The 23,191-nt window shown below is 43.4% G+C and overlaps 1 protein-coding gene across 1 annotated transcript in view; it reads left to right on the forward strand.

Annotated features, from left to right (window-relative positions):
• Window positions 1-23,191, forward strand: part of TANC1 (tetratricopeptide repeat, ankyrin repeat and coiled-coil containing 1) — a 212,194-nt gene that overhangs the window by 157,679 nt on the left and 31,324 nt on the right. Inside the window, exons 14-18 of the mRNA XM_069732997.1 lie at window positions 784-892; window positions 3,040-3,162; window positions 7,878-8,114; window positions 12,932-13,117; window positions 17,076-17,154. Of these exons, the coding sequence (XP_069589098.1) occupies window positions 784-892; window positions 3,040-3,162; window positions 7,878-8,114; window positions 12,932-13,117; window positions 17,076-17,154 (734 nt within the window). The remainder of the gene's footprint in view (window positions 1-783; window positions 893-3,039; window positions 3,163-7,877; window positions 8,115-12,931; window positions 13,118-17,075; window positions 17,155-23,191) is intronic.

Genomic DNA, 23,191 nt, shown 5'->3' on the forward strand with positions numbered 1-23,191 from the left:
CTACTCTGGTTAGAGTCTGTTTGTGCTCTCCTCTGAAGGGAGTAGTACACACCGCTGTAGGAAATCTTCAGTTTCTTGGCAATTTCTCACATGGAATAGCCTTCATTTCTAAGAACAAGAATAGACTGTCGAGTTTCACATGACAGTTCTTTTTTTCTGGCCATTTTGAGAGTTTAATGGAACCAACAATTGTAATGCTCCAGATTCTCAACTAGGTCAAAGGAAGGTCAGGTTTATAGGTTCTCTAATCAGCCAAACTGTTTTCAGCTGTGCTAACATACTTGTACAAGGGTTTTCAAGGGTATTCTAACCATCCATTAGCCTTCTTACACAGTTAGCAAACACAAAGTACCATAAGAACACTGGAGCGATGTTTGTTGGAAATGGGCCTCTATACACCTATGAAGATATTGCATTACAACCAGACGTTTGCAGTTAGAATAGTCATTTACCACATTAACAATGTATAGAGCGTATTTCTGAATCATTTGTTAGCTTCATTGGAAAAAACTGTGCTTTTCTTTCAAAAATAAGGAAATTTCTAAGTGACCCTAAACTTTTGAACGGTAGTATAATGTCTTGATTGCCTGGTGTCCAATCGATGGGCCGTCTACCAACCCCGAGCAGAGGTTAACGATGCCTACCACCGCATCTTTGTATAAGAGAAAGCCAAGTACAATGCCAGGATAAAAAAAGGAGATAACTTCCAACCTTGGAACGACCTCTTAAATATAACCAACTTTGTGTTCTTCATTGTTGTATATTTATTTTCTCTTTATCTAGGAATGGACATGCCCTCTTAGCATTTATGTTTTCTCGGCAAGAAGGGAAGCTAAATCGCCAGCAGACCATGGAGCTGGGCCATCATATTTTAAAAGCGCACATATTTAAGGTAATTTTTGTGAAAATGAATGTTACTCTTGTAATTGTCTCATCTTATAAAGAAATGGCTCATGGTGGGGATAATACCATCACTTGATGACCTTGGCCATCTGACCTCTGGGACCCCACTGATCCCGAACAATAAAGCACAGAAGACTTTTTATTCTTGGGATCAGTGGGGGATCCCAAACTTCAGAGCCCCAACAATCAAGTGTGGGGCATAGCCTACAGATATGCAACACTTTATAAAATTGGAAAACCCCTTTAAACTGGATTTGTTAATTAAGGCAATTACTGTTCACAACATATGGAAATCGTAGAGGGAGTTCCCTGCTCAGAAAATATTGGTGCCAACATATCTGGCAGTGAACTTGTTTACTTTGAGAACAAAATTGATGACCAATCCTTTTTTCCCAGTGTGTGCCATAGAGGTAAGTTTAAAACATCTCCATACCCTTTGGATGATCTGCTGGTTCTGTAAAAAAAAACAAAAAAACAACCAGTGGCTATAGAGATGGTTTGTCTAATATGTGCATGGCCCCCTAATGTCCCTAATTTTTAATAAATATTTGTTGTGCCAATTCTTAGCTGGAAGGCGAACATGACGACTACAATCCCAATTCCTATAAGTAGGAGTATAAAGGTCTGTAGACCATGGGTCCATAGTTCGCCCCGTACACTGCTCGATTTGTGCATTAGGATCAGCTGCTTGGTTGGAGCAATTTAGGGATCTCAGGACCTGGATCCCCACAATCAACTCTTAGGGTATAACATATAGTTTGTGGACTATGAAACACACTTTATTAAGAAATAAAACTTCCTGTGATCAAGGAGAATGTTCACACAGTGCTCTTCCATATCACTGAGAGCGGTGTGTGTTTATGTAGCAGGGGGTGGGTGTAATTGGCAGAGCTGTGTGTGTTTTTATGTAGCAGATGTGTGTGTTTTTATGTAGCAGATTTGTGTGTGTGTTTATGTAGCAGAGCTGTGTGTTTATGTAGCAGAGCTCTGTGTGTGTTTTTATGTAGCAGAGCTGTGTGTGTTTATGTAGCAGAGCTGTGTGTGTGTGTGTGTTTTTATGTAGCAGATTTGTGTGTGTTTATGTAGCAGAGCTGTGTGTTTATGCAGCAGAGCTGTGTGTTTATGTAGCAGGCTGTGTGTGTGTTTGTATGTAGCAGAGCTGTGTGTGTGTTTTTATGTAGCAGATTTGTGTGTGTTTATGTAGCAGAGCTGTGTGTTTATGTAGCAGAGCTGTGTGTGTGTTTTTATGTAGCAGATTTTTGTGTGTTTATGTAGCAGAGCTGTGTGTTTATGTAGCAGAGCTCTGTGTGTGTTTTTATGTAGCAGAGCTGTGTGTGTTTATGTAGCAGAGCTGTGTGTGTGTGTGTTTTTATGTAGCAGATTTGTGTGTGTTTATGTAGCAGAGCTGTGTGTTTATGCAGCAGAGCTGTGTGTTTATGTAGCAGGCTGTGTGTGTGTTTGTATGTAGCAGAGCTGTGTGTGTGTGTTTTTATGTAGCAGATTTGTGTGTGTTTATGTAGCAGAGCTGTGTGTTTATGTAGCAGAGCTGTGTGTGTGTTTTTATGTAGCAGATTTTTGTGTGTTTATGTAGCAGAGCTGTGTGTTTATGTAGCAGAGCTGTGTGTGTGTTTGTATGTAGCAGAGCTGTGTGTGTTTTTATGTAGCAGAGCTGTGTATGTGTGTTTGTCTCGAAGTTGTGTGCTTATGTAGCAGAGTTGTGTGTGTTTATGTAGCAGAGCTGTGTGTGTTTATGTAGCAGAGCTGTGTGTGTGTTTATGTAGCAGAGCTACTACAGATTGTACTTAATGTGCATACTATAAAGCTATATGTTTTGTAATAGACATACTGCAGAGAAACCATACATCTTTTTTCCTTCTATTTTACCCAAATAAATTAAAGTTGGTGATATTGACCCCTCCTCTTCTTTACACCACCAGGGAAGTTTTAATTAGTAAGAAATGTTTCGTTTTTTCTGTTCTCTAAACCTGGGATGCGTCCTATAGTAAGGTTCGTCCTATAGTACGAAAAATATGTTGGTTTTTTACTTGTTGACTTAAATGAATGCTGTGTATCAGTCTCTGGATTTTGGGGAACATCGCTGATGTGTATTGATGACCTTCCTTATAATTATTGCAGGGCCTCAGTAAGAAAAGTGGGATCTCCTCCAGCACTCTGCAGGCCTTGTGGATCGGGTACAGCACAGACGGGTTGTCAGCGGCGCTCGCCTCTCTCCGGAATCTGTACACCCCGAATGTTAAGGTAATGATGTCACAGTAAATCTGCCGTAGATGAACTTGGTTGGACATCGGAGCAGCCAAGCCCTTCACCACAAATCCGGATTTGGAGCCTGCTCTCTTTGGATGGCAGTGAACTGAAGAAGCCTAACAATATCCGAGTACGTGGGACAAGACATTACATCAGAGGAACATGAACTGTGTGAGATCATTACAGATCCGTTCATGCCTCACGCTCCACAAAACTTGTCTGTGCTCTTAGTTCTGGCAGCCGGAGCTGAAGAGAACAAGGGGATGTATGGCCATTAACGTCGGAGACTGAAAAGACTTATATTCTATAGAAAATGGCAAGAAAGGGATAGAAAGAATTGGGCAGAATGAAAGAGGTTGTCTGGGATTATAAAAAAGTGGTCACTTTTTTTTCTTTTCTTCCTGAAACGGCGACACTCTTGTCCAGGGGTTGTGTCTAGTATGACAGCTCATCCCTTTATAAGCACTTTATAAGTGACTAAGCTACAAAACCAGGCACAGTCCACAATGGTACAGTTTCTTGGGAAAAGAGGAAATCTTTTTTATTTTGGGTATATATTTATGCATGTATGGACACCCCAACTCGCCCCTCAATACACGATGATGGTGTTCATGTTGAATTAGGATGATGATGTAATATGGCTCCTCAGGGGCGTGAATCACTCCATATAGGGCGGTAATAAATCACCCATGGATTGGCTTCGCAGTGTGTCCACCTCCTTGACTGCATAGACTTCAAGAATCAAAAGTTATCCCCTATCCACATGTTAGGGTGTTATTTACTGAACGTTGGGGGGTCCATATGTTGGGACCCTCAGTGATCCAGAGAATCAAGTTCTGGATCCCAGAACTAGTGGTTAGACCTCCAGCGATAGCGAGTTATCCCCTATCCTGTGGTTAGGGGTTCACTTTAGATTCTGGCAATAGCCCTTTAGTTAGAATATATTGCGAGCAGGCATAAAATGACATTTTTTAGCAAAATTATGAGCCATTGCGGACAGTTTTGGAAGGAAAAGAATAATCAGGTAACCAGTTAGAGAAATGGTAAGCTATGAGGGAAGCTACTACCGCCTACCTCCAAAAATAAGGGTTCAATATGTCAAACAGCAAAATCAGCAAGTTTAGCCGGTATTCTAATGTGTTCAAGGGATCAGTTTTGTTTTTGTTTTTTTTTTCTCTTAAATGCATATATTGAAAGGTAAAAATAATTTTTGCAATTAGGCTTCATTAAAAAATTTGGCACCATTTGTTTTTTTTTATAGCCTCTGTTTCGCTTCACATTCTTTAATGTGGTCTGTGATCATAAATCAGCGAAGAGGAGTTTGAAACTCTCCCATTGGACCATCAGAAGGAGCTCACGGACAAATTCTCAGTTAAATCATTCTTCAGCCAACAAGTTCAGTGCAACACAGAGGCTGTAGAATGCAAACGGTGCAAACATTTTAATGAAACCCAATTGAAAAATTGATTTTTAGCCCAAATTATGCATTTTTTAAAGAAAAAAAAGTCACCTCTTGTTAATCTTTTTATTTATTTATCGGAAAGTCTAATTTTTGATTGTGACCATCTGATAATTCAGACTTTTTGATGAACTGATCCTAAAATGATTCAGTTAATGCCTGGTAATAGCTGACTGTATGTTGATCTGCTCTGCAGATACTGTACACATGTAATCTGTGCCTCCTTTAGTAAGGCCGGGCAGCTATAGAATAGAAAACGTACTTTGCACCCTTTTCCGTTTTGCAGACTGTTGACTTATTGTTTTCCTCATTAATTCAGGTCTGTTCTTTTTTTCTTTCCTGTGCTTTCTGTACATGTCAATGTACAGAATAATAATAATAATATGGTGTTATGCTTACGGGGGGCCGCTCCAACTGCGCGGTAATTGCTGTGTTTTGTCGTCTTCTGTTAGAGATTAGCAGCATCTGAAACTTTATGCCGGATTAACTAAATCAAACAAGTGGGGCTTTCACAAGGCAATGGAGATGCCTTCCACTCCACTGGGCACCACTTTGTGTGCATTACATATCAGAATCAGGGAATCCCATGGCTGTTATTACTTGGGTTTTATTTTCAGATCAGAAAAGCAGCCTCTGTATTCTGAGAGACTTAAAAGCGATGGACACCTTTCACATGGAAAAGCATTTTTTTATTAACCTTATGTTAACAAAATTGCTCTAAGTTTCTGATGCAATCTTCACTTCTTCATTCAGTTTCAGGACCCTACAGTCTCAAATGTTCAGCTTTTTTTATGGGAGTGTCTCTCCCAGTAATACAGGCTGGATTTGTATCCGCTCAGCTTCTATCCTGCACTTATTTCCTTTTCTGTAGCCTGTATTTTCTGCACTCCCTGACAATGTGTACTTTCTCCCTCTCCACAATGTGGATATCTGTGTACAACTAACCCCCCACCCCTACCATCCTCCACGATGCTGTCTCTAACACTGACAATCTAAAACAGCAGAATTATAGAATATTTTTAATGAAGCCTATGTAGAAGATTGCATAACATTGCATTTTGAAACAAATAATAAAGTGTCCAAAGGTATACATAACCTTTTGATGAGGGATCCTGAGCTTGGCTTACAAAAGAAGCTATGATTTGCAGGTTACAAAATTGCATTTATGACATTTACTTTGTATAGATTTTTTTCTTACCTTCTTCACATAGTACATTATGTGAATGGACGGGTCACTGCCTCCTACATCATCAAAACACTCATCCGCTGCTGCTGTTATGATCCTCATCTGATTGTTCATGCCCTAACCACCCACACTTTAGGATAGGGAAGATTGTTGAAAAGTGGAACTTTGGGAATTTGAGTACTTGCCTCCAAATTCAGCCTTTGGGGAGATAATTTGCTACCAGCTTATTACTAAGGGCCTTCTAACAAGTAGTCATTATCCAAAGTGGAGATCCCCTTTAAGAAGAAACTTATTGTATGGAAAATGTAATGTTTTTTGAGTATATTGTAACAAATCATTCTTCACATTCTTATATCGGTCGCAGTTGCCAAGCTCTGTAGAAGTGAAATATCGAATGTGGTGGAAAAGCCATTGGTCTTTTCCACTGCCTGGCTTCTTCCATTGACTGCTATAGTCATTTACAAAGCTCAGTGTATTAAATATCAGTTTAATTTAATCATGACAGATGAAAACTCCTTCAGACTCCCCGATGGATCTGCTGTGTGAGAATTTACTATGCAGCCTCCAACGAGGCATCGGCTTAGGGACAAGTCCATGGGATTGCCTTCCATCCGGCAGTAACGCCCCGGCCGGTGATAGTCTGCCTGGAGATTCCGCTTCTTTATTAATTCATTCAAATTAGCACTCTCCTGGAAGGAAAGTAAAATATCTGGCTTCAGCCACCTGTGGAGGTATCAAGTTTGTAAAGCCCCCGTACACTTTAGATAGTTGTCGTCCAATTGTTCGCCTGTCCTAGAACTCCTCGGTGCATAGGAGCGCTACTAAGCCAAGTGTTCCTGTGTTCTCTGAGAGAGCCACCATCAGACTCCTTTGGGGACGGCTTTGAGAACAAAAGGATCAATGGTCCGATAACGGCCGAAGATGTCAGAGGACCCCAAATGCATTAGATTGTCAGGTGAACCTATCTGTTTCACCCATTAAAGGTTCACCTAGGACCACCACTGGCTTTCCTGTTCTCCTACATCCAGGATAGCCGCCATCTGGCCGAGGTACGTCTGAACCACGCCTCTATAGGAAAAGTAGGGGAATGGGAGTTGAGCAAGAAGTTTCATGCAATCTTCACTTCTACACCCGGCATCTTGTGCGCCTCTTGCACTTGCTAGATCCTACGACATCATGTGAGGACTTGTTCCTAGGCCTCATAAGCACAAGAGGTGCCCAAGATGTCGGTCGAAGAACCCAGCCACAGAAGTGAAGAATGCTGTGGTCTGGCTGCCACATGGACCACCGGACCATTGTTTCACCTTAAATCTAAAAGGGAAGCATGGTTGAGACTTAACCGCTACATGTTCCCTATCTCACTGTGGCAGCCATCTTTAATGTAGAAGAACTGGAATGAGGCCACAAGGGTTGCACGCCAGGCATGGTGACCCATGGTAAATACGGTAGTTTTCCTCCCTTCCAGGAAAAGGTAATTTGCAATTTTTTTTTTCTTAAGTGAAACACCATAATCATTTGCTTTCTCCAAAAAAAAGCTTATGTATGGGGAGGGCAAATGAAAGACTTGGACACAATTGTGCCCAGACTTTTCTGCGGTTGTTGCCTGTGTTCTCTTTCACTAGTGACGCAGGACACGTAGCTTGTACGTATCTGCATGGAGGCTCGGTATATATCGGAGCTTCTGCAGCTGCTCAGTGTTAACCTGGACTTTGAGGAAAGATTTCTTCACAGGTTGGAGCTGCACTTGCTGTGTAGCCGCTGCTGATGTCTTCTCCAGACGCTCTGGCATTACCCCGCAGCCGACGGGTGGATTGGGTTACTTTGCGGAGTCCTATAACATTCTACACATTTATTGGCCTCCTTTCATTATACAGAGCTCATTTTTTCAGATCTCCCTAATAGACAAAGCAGTGAAGTGTATGCTATCTGGTTGCAGCAGTGATCCTATATATATATATATATATATATAACTTAGTGACTTTAGCAGAATTTAGTAATTTGCAGACACCCCGTACATTATCCATGCATCCAACTATTTAACATTCGCCTTGATTTTCTTTGCAGGTGAGCCGACTTTTGATCTTGGCCGGCGCCAACGTGAACTACCGGACGGAGGTTTTGAACAACGCCCCCATAGGGTGTGTGCAGGCGCACCTGGGCCACGAGGAAATGGTCAGCCTTCTGCTGGAATATGGCGCCTTTGTGGATGGAGCGTCAGAAAGTGGAATGACACCGCTGTGCTACGCCGCCGCCGCTGGACACTGCAGTGTCGTGTCACTCCTCTGCAAAAAAGGAGCCAAGGTAGCACTAGTGATCTCTGATTAGTTTCTCCATGATGTTCTACATTTTCCTGTTTTTCTTTTTCTTTCAACGAAAAATGCCCACTTTCAATTTCATGTATTTGGGTTTCAATTCTCGCCATTTCCAAGCGGTCGGTGAATATGAACATTTTTAGTTTGCCCAGTTCACTGACCGCTAGTGATCAGCAAGTATACTCGTTGCTCGTGTGGTCTCCTAGTATTTTTTAGTGCTCGGAGATTAAGTTTTCATCGCCGCAACTGCATGATTTGCGGCTACTAGCCAGCTTGATCACATGTGGGGATTCCCTAGCAACCAGGCAACCCCCACATGTACTCAGGCTGGCTAGCAGCTGTAAATCATGCAGCTGCGTCAACAAAAACGAAATCTCCGAGTATTTGTGACTGCTCTGAGACCACCTGAGCAGGGAGTATGCTAGCTCATCACTACTGACCACAAATAAAAGGGTAAGAAATTGTATGCTAGATATTCTTAAAAGAAGCGGTCAGGAGGCTTTAGGTGGTAAATAACCAACAACCTAATATCCAGGACGGTAATGATGTGTCTCTATATTCCAGTCGATGCAACATAATGGATTAAAAATGGTTTGAAAACCGCGCCCTATATTCTGTGATCTGTACAGATTAAGCTTGTGATGGTGAAAACCATCGATTGCCATGCCAACCTTACCAAAAAAAAGTATACATCAGGGGTGTCAAACTGCATTCCTCGAGGGCTGCATAGGGTTGAGCGACTTTTACTTTTTTAGGGTCGAGTCGGGTTTCGCGAAACCCGACTATCTCAAAAGTTGCGTCGAGAGAAATCGGCCAATTATGGCGATAAGTCGGGGATCGACCGAAACACGAAACCCAATGCAAAGTCAATGGGAATTTTTTTTTTAATTATTTGTTTATTTTTATTTTTTTTCTCTCTCTCTCTCGCTCGCTCGCTCGCTCGCTCGCTCTTTCGCTCTCTCTCTCGCTCTTTCTCTCTCTCGCTCTCTTTCTCTTTCGCTCTCTTTCTCGCTCTCTCTCGCTCGCTCGCTCTTTCTCTTTCGCTCTCTCTCTCGCTCGCTCGCTCTCTTTCTCTTTCTCTCTTTCTCTCTCGCTCTCTCTCGCTCTCTCTCGCGCTCTCTCTCGCTCTCTCGCTCTCTCTTGCTCTCTCGCGCTCTCTCTCGCTCTCTCGCTCTCTCTCTCTCTCTCTCTCTCGCTCTCTCTCTCTCTCCCTCCCCGCATGGCCGACCCCACACAGGGATCGGGTCGGGTTTCATGAAACCCAACTTTGCCAAAAGTCGGCGACTTTTGAAAATGAACGATGCGTTTCGCTCAACCCTAGGGCTGCAAACAGGTCATGTTTAAAGGATTTCCTTGTACTGCACAGGTGATAATTTAATCACCTACACAAATAATGAGTTGGTGATTAAATTATCACCTGTGCAGTACAAGGAAATCCTGAAAACATGACCTGTTTGCAGCCCTCGAGGAATGCAGTTTGACACCCCTGGTGTACATCACTGTCACGGTTGTGGATCATAGGTTGGTGGTGTTTTCCTTTAAGGGACTTTGTCAACAGGTTTTTGTCACCTAATCTGAAAATATCATGAAGTAGGGATAGAGACCCTGAATCCAGCGATGTGTCACTTAGGATATTGCTTGCTGCAAAATAACTTGTTTTATCTGCTGCAGATCTATCAGTTCTCCAAATGCTGAGCTCTGTATAACCCCGCCCACACCACTGATTGGCTGGAAGCTTTCTGTGTACACTGTGCATAAGCAGAAAGCTGCCAATCCGTGGTGTGGGTGGGATTATACAGAACTCAGCATTCAGAGAACTGGTAGATCTGAAACAGATAAAACTGTGATTTTATCAAAACTGTAGCAAGCAGCCCAGTAAGTGACACATCGCTAGAATCGGGGTTTCTTCCCCTATATTATGCTGCTCTCAGATGTGGTAGTAAATGCCTGGTGGCAAATTCTCTTTTAAGAGTATGTAACACAAACAGGAGGGAATGTATCAAATTATACTCCTCTAAATGACTATTTAGCACTTATTTGGGCAGTCTATGTATCCGAAACGGACATCTATGCAGGATATGAACTGTATGTACACCAATATACACCAGTTTACTGGCATGCAGTATAGCAAAATTGTCACATTGCTAGCACAAATGTTTCAATATTTTGCGCAAAATACCACTTGACACTTTTGACTGCAGCTTTTTGGAGTAGAAGGGATAATTAATTCTACCCATACTGTATAGTTAACCACTAAAGGGTGCTGACAATTTGCCCCTTTTTAAGCTAAAGGTGGCTTATACCAAGAGGGTGACTTCAGAATCAGACTACACGGGGTTTGTTTGTAGTCTGTAACCATGGAAACACGCAGCTATACATAAGAGCTGTTGGGCACATTTTTTATTTTAACCAAGGTTATTTGCAAATTCCCTGTATTTTAGACACACTAACACAATAACATAAATTACCCTTCTGTCCTTTGTGACCACATTCCCCAATCTGTCGCTGAATCGCATGTGTTTTACGAATTACAACAAATATTTCCATAATAGAACAATTAAGTAAAGGAAATTATTTGCAGATGTGTTTAGCCAATAAACCAGTCGTTGGTGAATGTTTGCGCTTATTCTGTGGTTTATGTCATGTATGAAATGTGGAAAGTGACACCAATGTGAACTCGAGCCAAGCAGCGCCGCCGCAATACTGGAATATTCCGGGTAATTACACGCTCGGCCGTAGTCCCCTCCTACACAACATTGTGATGTTTACAGCACCAGACGGCTGTAATTGGAGCATGCAGAGCCCACTTCCCACGTCTATGGCGCCCCATCAGGGATTGTGGCTGCCGGATGGTAATGCGCCCCTTCCTCCTAATAATCCGCAGATGTTGGGACTTCCTCTTTTAACGACACTCGTTGATGACCGACTTCCTAAACTGGTGTTACAATGTTATTCCAGCTTTTAGTAATGCTGAAAGTCTCTTGCATGTCTTCGCACTGGCAGTTATGATTGATTGGATAGATCCATTTTTTTTTCAATACTATGATTCCCTTTAAGATCATGAATATATCAAGATCAAACCCCCCAATGTCCTAGATCTTTGGAAACTACATCCATTGCCACCTTTTATATCTTATATCTGTTGCTGCATTCCTGAGAAATCGGCATTGAAGTTTTGTATGCAAATGGAAAATTGAGTGCTCTGGGCGTGACAGAGCACTTCCCGAGCCTTTGCCTCCTGAGGTTGTTTTCCTGCCTAGCGCCAGCCTCATTAACTGGATTGATGGCCCACTGTCTGCATGGCGTCATGCAAAGAAATCAGACAGCGCGCTATCAAGCTAAAGACTCTGATTCTACGCAAGGAATCAAGTTCAGGCAGTGGCTCCTTTAAAAGGGGTTGTCCAGGCTTGGGGCAGCACTTTGTGATTGCAGACTAAATCTTCACGTGATTCTGTGGTGACTTCGCCGGAAGCAAGCGGTCATGTGGCCGCAAATATACGTTTTGCCCACAACTGGGCTCATTCCAACTAGAATTGTCTGACACGTCTAGTTGGCATGTGACCACACGTATGCAAATCGCATACTTATCATAGACTGGTAGAATTGGGTCATCGTGTCCAAACCCCTGCTCAATGAGGGGTTCATTAACCATCTCAGACAGATGTCTGTCCCCAGCCTCTGTTTAAAGACTTCCATTGAAGGAGAACTCGCCACTTCTCATGGCAGCCTTTTTCCACTCACTGATTGAGTTGCAGGCATATGCGCCTGCTGACTCCCGGCGCTGGCACATTGTAAGCATTCATAAGTCTGCAGTCACAAAAAGTGACTGCAAACTTGATCCCTGATCCTGGAAATCTATTTCCATCACACCCAGAGCTCTTAATGCCTTATTTCCATAAGAAATAAAATGCAGATTTCTCTTGAATATAGCAACAGATAAAAGATATAAAGGTGTTCGTGGATTTGCCTTTTAAATACCTGTATGCCCATTTATGAGGTTTGGGGGAAAGTGTTGATCTTACTGACAGATTTCCTTTAGAAAAGCATGTCCTGAAGTGCGGACTATCCCATAATTTGCCATAGCTGGATGTGGTAATATGAATAGAATTAATAAATGTATTTGACTTTCCGAATTATTTGTATTCCTAATTCTGCAGTCTGTATGCCCCCTACCGACCCTGGGTGGCCCTGTTCACATGGAAATCAATGAGGCCACTAATAGTAGATCTATTATTCTGCTATTATTATTTATTTTCTCACTTCTATACCGCCATGAATTTCACATTACTTTACAAACCTTATCGGCGCTGTCCTCATTGGGGCTCATGATCTAGATTCCCTATCAGTATGTTTAATATAGATCCTGATCTATTGGATCAAGCATTTATCAGGCCGCATGGCCGCTAAGCAGAGCAGCAGGGAGAGGGGGGAGCTGAGGCTGCATTGTGTGCTTGTGGTCAGGGCAGTCAGAGGACAAAGTAGTAGCATATGCTTTCTCCACCCCCAAGAGTTTTTGAAAAACTTTTTATGAAAAAATAAAATAAACTCCTATGAACAGCCAAGTGGATTTCCCATAGAAATGTGTTGGAAGAAATTTCCCAGAGTTTTTTTAGAAGCAGTTTTTGAGGATTTTGGAGAATTTCTGTTCAAAAGAACTTCTGAGGAAAAAAAACACGCAGTGTGAACATAGCCTAAAGTATGTATTTTTATTTGGTGGTGTCTAATCTCTGAGGCGGAGAATAGGTAATCAAGGATATGTGCAAGGCTTGATATCTTAAACATTTTTTTTTTCTTTGGTTTTTCCAGGTGGATCACATCGACAAGAAAGGTCAGAGTGCTCTGGTGCACAGCGCTCTGAGAGGCCATTGTGATATCCTCCAGTATCTATTGAGTTGTGACTGGACGTCCTCCAGCCAGCAGCCAAATTATGTGCGGAGGAGCCACGCTCTCCAGCAGTCACTGACGGCAGCGGCCAGCATGGGCCACACGGAGGTAACGGCATCAACCACTTCCATCAGGTCTACACTGCTGCACGTTAGAGGTCAAAAACGCCATTATTCCCCCATACACGTGAATGATCCGCTCAGCAGAGCGTGCATGCGTTTCCTTATAAATTAACAACTTCCTGATCCTTCTCTCCTGACATCACCTGATTGAACAGTGATTGGAGCCCCCCCATAACACATCCGATTGCTATTTGGACCCATTAGACTTGAACTCAATTTTCATCATTCATGTCTGGAATACAAAAACATGTCTGCTTTCTTCTAGCAACAGTGCCACCCCGACTACAGGTTGTGCCTTTTATTGCATATCAGTCCTACTGAAGTGAATGGAACGGAGGTGCAGTACCACACATGACCTGTAATCAGGGGTGGTGCTAGTGCTGAAAAAAGTTTTTTTCCTAATCCTGAATAACCCCTTTAAGGGGTGCTGTCATTTGTTTGCAAATTACCGATGCATCTTGAAAGCGTGGGAAGAATAGGCGCAGCGTGGGAACAATAGGCGCAGCGTTGGAAGGATAGGCGCAGCGTTGAAAGGCTAGGCGCAGCCTGAGAAGAATAGGCGTAGCTTGGCAAAAACCTTTTATCTACGTGCTGTTACTGCCGCTCGGCCGCAGTGTGTCCACTCCATAAGCTCTGGATGTCTCCGCTTCCAAACATTAGATAAAAACAGTTTCCAGACAGAACAGACATCCATAGGCTCCATCTTTACTGCATTGTTTGTTGGCGTCTGCCGTGGTCTGAGGCTGCTGCTCTTTGCCTTCTCCATACTTGAAAGTTTTATAAAATTAGTCAGTAGCTGAAGCGTTACACGAAGGACAATCTGTAAAATTCCTTTTTTTGTTTTCCAATTACTGCGACAGCCATTAGCTGTCAGGGTCGTATTTCATAGCAGCGTGGGGGAGACAAAGGCAGTGAACGTTTTGATGCTGGAAGCTCGGCTCTCAACCCTGCCAATAGTTTGTGTAATGCGTGATGCGGGTGGCTTTCCGTGTGATGCGGGTGGCTTTCCGTGTGATGCGGGTGGCTTTCCGTGTGATGCGGGTGGCTTTCCGTGTGATGCGGGTGGCTTTCCGTGTGATGCGGGTGGCTCTCTGTGTGATGCGGGTGGCTCTCTGCGTGATGCTTCCCTGACCGACACATATTTTGGGATGAGAAGGATAAAGCTGTTGGAATTTCAATGGTTGATTTCTTTTATTTTTGGGGCGATAAGTGTCTGCTGTGCGGAGCGCTCGTGTGGATGGGGAGTAAGGGTATGTGCACACGCTGCGGATTCCATTGCGGAATTTTCCACAGTGGATTTGATTAAATCCGCAGTGCAAAAAGTACTGCGGATTTATCGCGTTTTTTTGTGCGGTTTCCACTGCGGTTTTAGACACCTGCGGATTTTTAATATGGAGCAGGTGCCAAACCGCTGCGGATTCCGCACAAAGAATTGACATGCTGCGGAAAATAAACCGCAGCGTTTCTGCGCGTTTTTTTCCGCAGCATGTGCACAGCGGTTTTTGTTTTCCATAGGTTAACATTGTACTGTAAACCACATGGAAAACTGATGCGGATCCGCAGCGTCAAAAACGCTGCGGATCCGCAGCAAAAACCGCAACGCGTGCACATAGCCTTAGGAGAGATGGCGGTCTGCTGGATAAAGATTTTCCAAATTTTTCTCCGGCAAAACCCATCTAAAAGATTTATTTCCCAATTAGCGTTTTATTTTTGGGGGGTGTTAGAATGGCCAGTCTTCCCCTTTTTAATGTTCCAAAAATTGGGTAAAATCAAGCTTTTGATAGTGAAATAAAGCAAACAAAATGATAAAAGTAACTTACCGGCTCTGAGAGAGACCACAAATTGTAAGATCCTCTAATTTTACGGTTCATGTTAAAACTACCCATACTCCAGACCCCAGAATGTCGGATTGTTGTTATTTTTTGCAGTTTTATTCCACTTTTCTTTGTCTCCTGACCTCCATACGGCGCCTTTAATTATAACAATGTGGCGATTATAATGGCGGTGGCCGCCGTGTATTATAGGCTTCAGAAGGACACGCCTGAGTGTTTATTTTTGAGGCTGTGAAAGCCATAAGAGAGATGAGAGCGACTCTACCACTGCCGGTTATCACAGCCAAGAGTAGGATGGCTTCTGATGACGTTAATTAAAAGTTTTTATGAGTTTTTCTAACAGTTAATTAGAGGATGTAGCACGAGAGCCGCGCAGGACTGGAGGTACGGATAGGCAGGTCTGGGGAGGAACGCTCTGCTGGAGGGGACATTGGTGCTGAGCAAGGTCTTATGTGTAATTTATGCTGGTTTGTCTGTTGATTTAGGAGGAGAGGACACCCTGGTAGGAAGGCTGCGGAGGGCGTAGATGGGAATAGGGGGGAGCACGGTGCAATGTTCTGCTTCAGGGTCTGGCATCGTTCCATGTAGTCCCGTGACGGAGCTGGGAGAAGTTTGGGTCTCTATGGAGTTGAGGGCTGGATGACGAGCCAAAAGCCTCGGAGTAGCCTCTTTGGCCAGACCGCAGGATGGCAGTGGCAATACAACTTTCCACCCATTAGTCTGAGACTGGCAATGGTGTCGCAACAGCGTTTTGATGTCACGTCCATTCAGTAGCACTCCTAGTGGATAATGGAAAAGGTATCTTCATTTTTTTCCCCTCCTACTTAAGGCATCAGTTAAAAAGAATCTGTCACCCAAGATTTTGCTACCCCATCTGAGAGCAGCATGATGTAGGGGCAGAGACACTGATTCCAGTCACTTACTGGGATGCTTGCTGCTGTTTTGATATAGTCTTTGTTTTGTATGCTGCCGATCTAGCTGTTCTCTGAATGCTGAGCTCTGTATAACCCTGCCTACACCACTGATTGGTAGCTCTGCATACACTGTGCATAGGCAGAAACCTGCCAATCGGGGGGTGGAAGGTGCGTGGTTGGACTTCCTGGCAGTAGGTTTACTAGTATCACTGTGATTTTCTCAAAACAGTTGCATGCAGCCCAGTAAGTGACATATCGCTGGATTCGGGGTCTCTGCCTCTACATTGTGCTGCTCTCAAGTTTGGTTGCAAAACCTGGTGCTAGTTTCTCTTTTAATTAATCCAGATTCCTCACATATAAAGTAACTCTGGGCCCCGAGTCTCAGTTTAACGGCACAGGCAGACCATTGTATAGATCAGGCTGAGATCAGAAAGCATTGCACGGACTGGCCGGCGGCTCTCCCTACCCGAGCGGGACTAGTTCATATATCTCTATGAAGCTGCCTCGCTCTGGTCAGGAGAGCCGCTGGCCAGTCCCTCCACTGTGTTTCGATCTCTGTCTGATTTATTTGGTTGAGCTCTAAGCCAGATGCCCAAGACTGAATTTGAATTTTTTTTTTCCATTTTTCCAAGAAATTTCCAAGTTGGTATATATAGAGGTTTTCTTATACTGTTTTAGTTACGGTCTAAAAGTTGTTGCAGGATCTTGGAATATTTTCCACGTTATGTGGCGGCTGTCAGTTGTTGTACTTAACACATGGCCTAATTGGTGACCTTTTCCGATACCTTCATGTGTAAAGTGGATGCCCAAAGTATTCAGTAAGTTCAACCCTAATGATCAAATCCAGCAACTAGGATAATTATTTTTTCTTCATTTAAAGGGGTGGTCTCCGGGTCCTATTCTGCCAGGTTCCGGCGCGCTCCCCTGGCATTTGATCATCACGCTGTGCCATATCCTAGCACCATGCCGTCACTTTACCCCTTTATGTGCAGGCGATTTTGATCTCTAGGTCAGAAACCTGGAGCCGCAGCCTCAATAAATCCATCCAGACATAGTCGGCACAGTATCTGTTAAAGGGGATGTCACCAACTTTAATGGAAAGACTAAGTTTGATAAACTCTGTGAAATGCCCAGCAGCTAAGTTATTACGCTCTCCTTATGCGAACATTTAATTTTTCCTTTGTTTTTTGCTTTCTAGGTGGTGAAATGCCTTTTGAACCAAGATCCGGATTACCCGATAGACATCAATGAGAACGACACCCTGTGGGGAGAGACGGGTAAATCATTGGCGCGCTCGGATTGCATGCTTAGCTGTGTTACTGTTTAACAGATGGAACTGATGTGAATTGTCGGCGCTTGTCCTTTTTGGGAGCCTTGTAAGGAAAAATGGCGGCATGTCAATCATCTGATTTCAGCATTAAAGGTTAAAGGGCTGTCTGGTGAAAGACGTTATCTCCTCGTCACGGGATAGACGATAACTGGTTGATTTGGTGGGGGTCCGACCGCCAGGACATGCACCGAATGGGGAACCTTTTAACCCTGTTAGAATGGACCGCCGCTCCAGTTATTCCCTATGGGGCTGTCAATCGCTGCTATGTGATTTTTCCAGCAACTCCATAGGAAATGAATGGAGAGGCGGTTGGACGTCCAACCTGCCCTTCTGTTTGCCAATAGGGATAAAAGTTCCCAGATTTGCCGATCGGTGCAGGTCCCAGTGGTAGGAGAAGGGGGCTGGTTTACCTATTGAACTGAGCAGCCAGCCCCCTTTATGTAGAGTTCTGAAGGAAACGCTCTCCTGTGTGGAGCACAGAGCCGCCACAATCCCATGCTGCAGTTGAAAAATGCAACACCTTCGAAACTGAAAGTCTATTAGTCCATCATTAATCATATCGCCAACTCTTCTAAAATGATTCTTGTGGACGTGGACAACTCTCTCTTGACGCAGGTTCCATGACTTTCCAATGGAATGCTTGCTTTTCAGCATTAATGATTTTTTCCTCTTCTCTGTACTGTTAACCTCCTTGGGCAAATTCAGATGATGGGAACGATGATAAAGCAGCAGGATCGGAGTGTGTTGATCTTGCCAGGAGGCAGTGACCGTTTCTGTAATGGTGTAAATATGAACGTACTCGCAATGTGAATATCGACCAAATAAGTATATGGGGGCAGCGCAAGTATTCTCCAAGATCTTCCACCTGGACAGGATGATTGGGCGCGTTGTTCCCATGCCAGAGAAGTCCGTGCTGCACCAAGTAACAAGCGAGCTAACCCCTTATACGTATTCTTACGTTTTCCTTCCTTAAAATCAGGAAACTGCTGTTATATCATCAGATTGGGTGGAAGAAATGGCCTCGATTTTGCGGTGTCATTAATTAGCATGCCGGCGAGTACCGGTTCTGCCGGCACGATGGCTTCCTCCGCCGCGTGTCTGTGCAGCAGGTGCACTGTACGCCGCTGTTTGTGTTCTCTGCGTCCGCACACGTTTCTCCCATCAGACAAGCTGAAACAAAGGAAGTATGTTCCGTGATCCGGGTCATCCTCTGACTTTGTCTCTTACTACTTAGTGCTGGCAGAACACTGCTTTTCCCAGGCCGCACCTTGATCAGCAGCCGCGCGCCGAATGAATGGCGATAACATCAGCTGATACTTGTGTTGGAACACGACGGGACGAAACGATTAAACTGCCGTCTACACCCTGTAATGTGCGTTTATTGAGCTGCCTTCCCTTCATGTTTTTATGGCGAGGGATGCAATGAAGGTGACGCCACTTAAGATAATAATGCTGGGAGCATATCATTTAATATGGAAGGCACCCGATGACATTTCTTTTTTTCTTTTTTTTTTGGCCACATTAAGTCACCGTCTTGTAGGGTCGTATTCTCTTTACAGCTTATAGATTGAAAAAAAAAATGGATTTTTATTTTTTTCCTGTAGGACAGGATGTTTCCGGCTGTAAACGTTTTCATTCCATTTCTTAGATTTTGATAGATTTCCCATTATGAACATTTGTTAACATTTCTGTTGCTTAACAATCAGGCAGTCCCTACATGTGTTGCTGCTGTCGAACACCCACGGGGACTCATAGTATTCGAGCACGCCGAAGACACTCTACTGGCACATGAGCATGCCCAGATAACACCTTATCCCAGCACGCTCGCTCATCAGCAAGTGTGTTTTCCCATAACTCTATTGCTATTTTTTTTAAACTTTTTTTTTTCTCCAAGTAATAGTCTATGAAATGGCGAACACTATGTAAAAGTGTCGCGGTTATCCATTTACCTTTTTCGCCAATTTTGTATTACCCGTTATGACTCCGCTAGATTTATTACTATTAATTTCTGCAATTCCCTATTCGATTCAATTAAATTCGATCCAGACTGCTTCTTGTAGATATTTCCTTCCGGTTTCTTTTTTTTCGCCCTCTCCCGTCTTCTTTCTCTTCTGACGTACGTTTCCTGCACAGCTGAGTTGCCTTAACATGTGAAGAGATTTGCGCGGATTTAGATTCGCTCTGTGGTTATCTTTGGCGCGGTACAGCGAAAGATTTTTCTTGTTTTAGGTTTTGCAGAAAGCAGTGCTGCATGTCCAGGCAGCAAGGAGATTCAGAGCCATAAACCGGGATTTTACCTTTAAGGGGTTGGAATTGGGTTTCAATGCAAATTTTGCATCTGTCTATTGCTGGCTGGAGAATAAGTTAACTGGGAAACGGTCAGTGAGCTCATGTGAACGCTCCAACACTATAATCTATATTAAATAAATATATATATATGTTTTGTTTTTTTTCCTTTGGCTGAGCAGGAATAAAAGCCTATAAAAGCCAAACGGTGCATTTTTAATTAAGCCGAATTGCAAAAATGATTTTTTTAGCTCTAAATCCATGCATTTAATTAAATGTTTGTCGGAAGAAATTTATTGTATTCCATAATTTATTTGCGGTTTCCATTTCATGGGAGCATTCAGTAACAAGGAGCAGATCTATTAACTCGTTACCATTCTAGTATTATTTAATCATTCTAAATTATCATGAAGAAAATTACAGAAAACTGTGTGCGGAATGTACAATCACCGGGGACGGAGTTTCTAATCATGGGGGCTGTCAACATTGTCGTGCAAAAAAACTCAAATGCTTCCAGAATCCATCTGCCCTTTATTTGTGTCCCCACGTTACTGTACGGCCCTTGATCATTTATTTTCGGCCCCGTAGATTGGTTGCACATGTTCATGGTTGGCAGATAGGATGTTTTGCTTTTGGATTTTTAATTTTTTTTCTTTTCGGATTTTAGTTTATTTTACATCATTAGTTTATAAAACTGCAGAGAACTTGCTGGATTATCTAATGAGAAGTACAATGGTGAAAAATAAATTTCCTCCAGTTTCTGACATTTTAACAAACTGAAAAGCAAAAACTATTAGTAGATGTGTGAAATAAATGAACGAATGGACGTCCAGACATAAGAGACATGGCGTGATCCTAACGGGCAATCCCCGCATGTGTTGCGGCTGTCGAATATCGGCAAGACATGGAGCCGCGGGGACTCGAGCATATGTCGGCATCTGTCAGCACCCGAGCATGCTCAGATAACACCTCATCCCAGCACGTTCACTCATCACTATGGAGTATTAGTTCCTGAATGGTCATTTTGGATACTTGGATGGTAACACACCACCGTCCCGGTATCATGGCATGACTAGAGTTGGATGATGCGACGGTTGCCACTTCCATACAGTGTCGATGTGGTGGTGAGAATGGGCAATGAAGGACAGGAACGCTGTCTTGTTGCCCCAAAGCCGGATTTTTAAGAGTTGTCCTCTTCCTTACACTTGGCCTCTAAAGAATTAACATGATCATTTAATTGCACCTCGCCCCAATAAAGATGAGATTATTGGATTTTAAAGGGGTATTCCCACAATTGAAAGTTATCCTCTATCCATTGGATAGGAGATAATTTAGTGATTGATTGAGTCCAGCCAGTGGGACACTCCATGATTCTGAGGTTGGTGGATCTAGAATTCTGAGAAAAGGGCTATGCAGAGCCCCATGTTAATAGCGGTGGTACGAATTCTCAACCTTCACTTCATTGTCTATAGCACTGCCGGAGAAAGCGGAGTACAGCGCTCAGCTATTTCCGGCAATCCCATAGACTGTGGCCAGAGCGAAGATCAAGCAGTCACAGCTCCACGCTGTTTAAGAGGGGACTCTGGAGTCTTGTTCTCTAAATCACTGGGGTCCCAGCAAGAGGATAACTGTCAGGCAAGGAAAAACCCCTTCAACAGATTTCAGTGTCCAAAAGAAAAGGATTTTCTTCCTCTTGTATCAGTTTCCTTCTGCACAGCGTCATACAGGGGCACTTCTGTGACATTTTTATGGCCAGGGGTCTTGGCACAACTGCAAATATAAATATCCGAACAACATGTAGATCCTTATGGTTCTGTTCCGAAATGCTCCCGTATTACACTTATGTGTAACTGTTCAGAATCCATAAATGTTCCCAACCCCCCCACCCAGCAATGGCCCCTAGGCTGCTGCCTGCTCTTGCTCTTTGTCATCCTGCAATTAACACAATAAGTTCTGTTTTACACCATGTAGTGCAAAAAAAAATTTTTTTAAAGGGAACCAGTCACCCGATTCATGCTGCCCAAACCACGAGCAACATAATCAGAGTCCGGCTGCACGATTGCAGCCAGGTGTATTCCTCTCTGGAAGGTTATGGCGTGTGAGAGAAAATTATGGTTAGAAAATCCGAGACCATAGCCGGATACTAAACAGCAAGATAATATATTTTTATGCTTCATTGTCGCCTCATTGTGACCTCCTTCATAGCGGTTCCCATTGTTCCCTCATTGTGTCCTTCTTTATACTGGTTCCCAATGTTCCCTCATTGTGTCCTTTATACTGGTTCCCATTGTCTCCTCATTGTGTCCTCCTTTATACTGGTTCTCATTGTCGCCTCATTGTGTCCTCCTTTATACTGGTTCTCATTGTCGCCTCATTGTATCCTCCTTTATACTGGTTCCCATTGTCGCCTCATTGTGTCCTCCTTTATACTGGTTCTCATTGTCGCCTCATTGTGTCCTCCTTTATACTGGTTCCCATTGTCGCCTCATTGTGTCCTCCTTTATACTGGTTCCCATTGTCGTCTCATTGTGTCCTCCTTTATACTGGTTCTCATTGTCGCCTCATTGTGTCCTCCTTTATACTGGTTCCCATTGTCGCCTCATTGTGTCCTCCTTTATACTGGTTCCCATTGTCGCCTCATTGTGTCCTCCTTTATACTGGTTCTTATTGTCTCCTCATTGTGTCCTCCTTTATACTGGTTCCCATTGTTGCCTCATGGTGTCCTCCTTTATACTGGTTCCCATTGTTGCCTCATTGTGTCTTCCTTTATACTGGTTCCCTTTGTCTCTCCTCATTGTGTCTTCCTTTATACTGCTTCCCTTTGTCTCCTCATTGTGTCTTCCTTTTATACTGGTTCCCATTGTCTCCTCATTGTGTCCTCCTTTATACTGGTTCCCATTGTCTCCTCATTGTGTCCTCCTTTATACTGGTTCCCTTTGTCTCATCATTGTGTCCTTTATACTGGTTCCCATTGTCGCCTCATTGTGTCTTCCTTTTATACTGGTTCCCATTGTCTCCTCATTGTGTCCTCCTTTATACTGGTTCCCATTGTCTCCTCATTGTGTCCTCCTTTATACTGGTTCCCTTTGTCTCTCCTCATTGTGTCTTCCTTTATACTGCTTCCCTTTGTCTCCTCATTGTGTCCTTTATACTGGTTCCCATTGTCTCCTCATTGTGTCCTCCTTTATACTGGTTCCCTTTGTCTCTCCTCATTGTGTCTTCCTTTATACTGCTTCCCTTTGTCTCCTCATTGTGTCTTCCTTTTATACTGGTTCCCATTGTCTCCTCATTGTGTCCTCCTTTATACTGGTTCCCATTGTCTCCTCATTGTGTCCTCCTTTATACTGGTTCCCTTTGTCTCCTCATTGTGTCCTTTATACTGGTTCCCATTGTCTCCTCATTGTGTCCTCCTTTATACTGGTTCCCATTGTCTCCTCATTGTGTCCTCCTTTATACTGGTTCCCTTTGTCTCCTCATTGTGTCCTTTATACTGGTTCCCATTGTCTCCTCATTGTGTCCTCCTTTATACTGGTTCCCATTGTCTCCTCATTGTGTCCTCCTTTATACTGGTTCCCTTTGTCTCCTCATTGTGTCCTTTATAGTGGTTCCCATTGTCTCCTCATTGTGTCCTCCTTTATACTGGTTCCCTTTGTCTCCTCATTGTGTCCTTTATACTGGTTCCCATTGTCTCCTCATTG

Source organism: Ranitomeya imitator, chromosome 7 (assembly GCF_032444005.1).
Source record: "Ranitomeya imitator isolate aRanImi1 chromosome 7, aRanImi1.pri, whole genome shotgun sequence".
Classification (NCBI taxonomy): domain Eukaryota; kingdom Metazoa; phylum Chordata; class Amphibia; order Anura; family Dendrobatidae; genus Ranitomeya; species Ranitomeya imitator.